This window comes from Pyrus communis, chromosome 16, assembly GCF_041283825.1.
Source record: "Pyrus communis isolate YQ-2024b chromosome 16, ASM4128382v1, whole genome shotgun sequence".
Lineage (NCBI taxonomy): Eukaryota > Viridiplantae > Streptophyta > Magnoliopsida > Rosales > Rosaceae > Pyrus > Pyrus communis.
The window spans coordinates 16,998,781-17,004,114 of record NC_142580.1 but is presented as its reverse complement, the minus strand read 5'-3'; the positions used below and the strand labels follow the sequence as shown (position 1 = coordinate 17,004,114).

Below are 5,334 nucleotides of genomic sequence, written 5' to 3'. Positions count from 1 at the left end.
CCAACAAGAATGCTTAAGCTAAAATTCAAATGCAACGGCTAGCTAACGTCAGCTAGCTTTGCATTTGAATTTTATTTATTTATTTATTTTTACAGTTTTATTTACAAAATTTTTTCTATAACTTCTATTTTTCATATATTTTTTTTAAATTCTATTTTTTTCCTATAACTTTTATTTTACAAAATTTGTTTCATATTTTTTTTAAATTCCATTTTTTCCCATAACTTCTATTTCACAAAATTTGTTTGATTTTATTTTAAATTCTATTTTTTTCCTTTAACTTCTATTTCACAAAATTTGTTTCATATTTTTTTTAAATTATATTTTTTTCCCTATAACTTCTATTTCACAAAATTTATTTCATATTTTTTTTTAAATTATATTTTTTTTCCTATAACTTCCTAAGCCATTATACAACATTAAATTAAATTAAGTAACATGAAACAATATTAAATAACATTAACTGTGACAACTCGTCCCTAATTTTACGTTTTTATTAATTTTAAAAGCGTGAATTTACGAAAATGCCCTAGAGGCAAGGACTTTGACTTCTATTGACCATCGATTTGAGAGATGTATGACTTATTCTTTTAGCGTATCCTCGTAGTACTCGTTGGTATGAATGCATAGGCGAAAGCCGTTTGCGAGTCAGGATTATAATGGTATAGTTACAGACGTTTGAAATTTATTATTTAAAGTTAGTTAAATAATTTGAGCTCCCATTTTGTGGGAAGGAAGCCAATCGGTTTTTAAGGGAAGAAAAGGGACCAATCAAATAAAAGAGGGTTGACCAATCAGAAAGGAGAAGAGAAGAAAAGAGAAAAAAAAAAAAAAAAAAAAGTGGGGAAAGCCCAATTTTCCCGTCCGTACCCTGTGCGCCACCCAAGCTAAATTCTGGTGATTTTTGCCATTTCTTCTGTCGAATCATCACCATACAACACTTGCAACCTCTTCCACAACCTTCCCTCTTCCATCTTCACCAAAATTCGTGGGTTTTATTGTAAGACCCCTCATCGCCCAGGGAAATGATCCTTATATGTATATTTCCATCTCTACCTAGCATGAGGCCTTTTAGGAGCTCACTGGCTTTGGGTTCCATGGGAACTCCGAAGTTAAGCGAGTAATGCGTGAGAGCACTCCCATGATGGGTGACCCACTGGGAAGTTTTCGTGTGAGTTCCCAGAAACCAAATCGTGAGGGTGTGGTCGGGCCCAAAGTAGATAATATCATGCTACAGTGGTGGAGCGGGCTCGGGATGTTATGGACCCTGGGCCAGGATGTAACATTAACCAACATACAAATTATACAACATAAAATAAACATTTAACAACATGAAACTTAAACAACATTTTTAAAAACATTTAACAACATAAAACTTAAACGCCTACTCCATGCTTCTTTTGGCCCAAAGATATGCAACAAGATCTTGTTGTAGGTACTTATTTGTGGCACGAGAATGTATCATTCTATAGCGCCTAATGTACTCATTTATAGAGATACTACCAGTTCTTGGATTGAAAGGCAAATTAGGTTCATCATATATTTTTGCACAAGCCCTTCTTGACCTATTTGGATCTTCTTGGTCATCATCGGACTCTCCATCAATACAACCATCTCGCTCATCTTCCACTATCATATTGTGTAATATGATGCAAGACATCATGATGGAATCCAAATTTTCTTGACTCCGCCTTCTTGACGGTTCACTGATGATCTTCCACCATGCGTGTAGAATACTGAAAGCTCTCTCAATATCTTTTCGGTATGCCTCTTGGTGTAAGGTAAAAAACTTTTCTATGTCATTCCTACGGTTTGGAATTGCTAGGACAAGTGTCGCCCACTTTGGGTAGATGTCACCTGCCAAGTAAAACCCCATATTGTATTGACGGCTGTTGATGTAGTAGTTAAGTTGTGGTGCTTTACCTTCCGTCAAGCTATTGAAGAGAGGTGAACACCCAAGAACTGTAATGTCATTTTGGGATCTAGGGACTCCAAAGAAAGCATGCTAGATCCATGTGTCATATGAGGTAACCGCCTCTAACACAACAATTGGCTTTCTCGACCTTCCGCTAAAGCCTCATTGTCATTTGGTGGGACAGTTTTTCCAATCCCAATGCATGCAATCTAATGACCCTATCATGCCTAGAAACCCATGGTCTTTAGCTTTGCAAATGAGCCGATTCAGATCTTCTTGATTTGGCTCGCGGAGGTACTCGTCTTTGTAAACCTAAACAATTGTGTCACAGAATTGTTCAAAAGTATAAAGGCATGTAGACTCAGACATACCATGGGTTTAATCCATCAAATCAGTTGGGAAGCCATAGGCCATCATTCGGAGTGCAACAGTAACCTTATGATAAGGTGAGAAACCAGGACGGCCTGCTCTGTCCCGTTTTTGTCGAAAGTATGGATTGACCTGCTGGACATCATGAAGTAGTAAACACTCGAAGACATGACACCTCATCAGGAAGCGACATCTAAAATCCTCTTTTGTGTACACCAAGTTGGGGTTGAAGTAGTTGTTCATCAGATCGGCAGGCGTCATCGCTCTGTTTCGTGGTTTGTAAGAGCGACCAGCAACAGAGCCACCCTATTGAGGTTGTTCCTCAGTTGGCTGACACACCATGGCTGCAGCCATGGCTGCTACTCTGTTTTTTTTTGTTGCACCTTAGTTGAACTTCTTCATCAAACTCCTCATTTTCTCGTCTCATTTGTGCCCATTTTGCTTCCAATTTGGAATTGGATGAAGACCCCCAATTGGAATCCAAAGAGGATCCAAAGTTGGAAGTCATTGCAAACTTGAATTGAAAAAGATTGAATCCAAAGTTGGAAGTCATTGCAAATATGGCCATGTACCGTTCATTAAAATATCAATATCTTGGAGGACCAGAGGGCTAAAACGAGTCCTCTAGCCAGCCCTCGATTGGAGATGGCCTTACTACCTTATGTTTAAATAAAGACCTCACAACAAACTAATAATGTGAGAGAGAGCATATCATTATTTACTAGTAAAATCTAGATTTGCTTATATCATGTAGGTTCCCATATCTTTGAATAATAATAATAATAATAATAATAATACTAATGGAGTTCACAAACAGATTTCATTCTATTTAATGTGTTCCTATTGGTTTTTTTTATACCTAATCACCATGACATTGCCTTATCTGGATGAAAAGATATTTTACATATAAATTTTCCATTTTTTATCCTTCTTGGTGAACTAAGTATAGCCAGACCCAGGAGAGAATCCTTTCGTGACGTTCCTAAAAATGTAACTTCAAAATTGGGAGGCTGAATTCAACAAGCAATACAACCGAGTCTATCATATTAATAAAGGAAAACTAATGAAAATGGCTTGAAAAGTTTTAGTTTTAATAAAAAATCATGTTATAAGTTTTGTTTAATGATTAGTACAAGACCCATATTAAAGTAGTCCAACTAAAAATGGCCTAACTATAATAAATTATGATTTGTTGATTTTACCCCTAACTTTTTTAGGTTGAGTTCCAGATTTTTGTCATTAATGAAGTTCATCGTTGTTTTACAGACCTTCTTTTTCTTTGAAACAAAAATATAGATCCTCATGCTATTTAATTTATATTTTGTATTATTTCCTTGAAACATGATCGTCGTTATTATTCATAAAGTATTCGAGGTACTGTTTTTCAATTTTTCTTCGTTAGTGGAGTTCATCGTTTGTTTCTCCAAAAAATAAATTTGAGATCTACATGTTCAATAATAATGACGGGTCACTTTTTCTGGACTGTAAAAATAAACTGCTTCTGGATTTAAGTAACACTGTTTCTGGAATCTAAGTTACCATTTCTGGAATCTAAGTTACCGTTTCTGGAATTTAAGTCACTGTTTCTGGATCCAAATGAAATAGACACACTGTTTCTTAAATGTAAGCTAGAAAAGAAATGGTGAAATTCATTGTATTTGAATTCAAAGCAAAATAAGCATCCTGCTTGTTAAATATAATCAACTGATGCATAAAAGAAAAGAAACAATCAAAGGTTAAAACATAGACTGTTTCTAGAATCTAAGTCACTGTTTATGGAATTTAAGTCACTGTTTCTGGATTTTGGTTATTTTCTTTCCAGATACAGTTTTGTTTGTGCATAGAAAAAACAAATACTGTATCTGATTTTCTTTCCAGAAACAATGTTATGTTTTGTATTCTCCATAAACAGTTTTATATTTTGGTTTTTTTTTTCCCTATTTATAGACGCCTGATATGTACGTACATCATCGGGATCGTAGGTCCTTGTTGGATCTGATTGGAATAAAATAATAACACTATAAATTGTTCATGGTGTAGGTAAGAGGATGAGGATGAGGACGATAACGAGGAAGGTGAGGATAAGGGCACGAAAAAGGTAAACAATAGTTTTGGATGGTTTTTTATTAAATCTTGAGCCATTTTGGTTAAATAACATTTTAGGATGGTTTTTGGTTAAATATTTGTTGACCCAAGCCCTTTTCATTAAAGCTCCCTATTAATAAGGCAACAACAAGGGCTAATACCCCATTATATATCAAAAAATCATGGCAGTAAACAATGCAAAACTCTAAAAACTTATTCCACAAATGTATAGTGTAATTCAATTGTTTTCTTTCAAACCTACAATAGAGAACACATCCTACAATATCTTAAATTCCAACATAAAAACCACAAACATAAATATATTCCGTCTAATCGTAATAAAAGAGAATTAAAAAGGTAAATTATACGATATAATGATAAATAAATAAAAGGATTGTTGCATATTGAAAAGTATAAGTGCAATGTTGTGGATGCATAGAACACATGAAAACATTAACAAATCCCTAATTTAAGAACCCTGTACTTAAATTAAAAAAACCCCTAATTCGAACCCTGTACTTGAAATTAAAAAACCCCTAATTTAAGAATTCTAATCTAACCCCCAGTGAAGCACCCTAAATCTGACCCCCAATTTAAGAAAACTAAATCTAACCTCACTGCCCAAAATTGTTCCCCTAATTTAAGACCTAAATCTAACCCCAATTAAGAACCCTAAAAACTCTAATTTAAGAACCTAAATGTAATCTCCAATTTACGAACCCTAAATCTAACCCCACCGCCCCCAATTTGAAAAAATAAAACCCTAATTCTAACCCCCAATCAATAAACAAAATTGAAACTAAAAATTGAAGAGGAAATGACCTATTGGAGAAGAAGCGGCGACGGCCTGAGAGAGGGATGGAGAGACGAAGTGAGTAAGGGAGAGACGGATGGAGATAGAAAGGAAGGAACGAGAGGGTATCGCGCGGGGAAAAAAGGAAGAAGAGGGAAGTGAAGGAGGAACG

The 5,334-nt window shown here is 35.0% G+C and overlaps 1 protein-coding gene across 1 annotated transcript; it reads right to left on the bottom strand.

Moving 5' to 3' along the window:
- Positions 1–2,083: 2,083 nt before the first annotated feature.
- Positions 2,084–2,545, bottom strand: LOC148690066 (uncharacterized). The gene is made up of 2 exons (XM_088687171.1): positions 2,351–2,545; positions 2,084–2,227 (listed from the first exon to the last, which is right to left on the bottom strand). The coding sequence occupies exons 1-2, from the start codon at positions 2,543–2,545 to the stop codon at positions 2,084–2,086; spliced, it is 339 nt and encodes a 112-aa protein (XP_088543297.1).
- Positions 2,546–5,334: the final 2,789 nt, after the last annotated feature.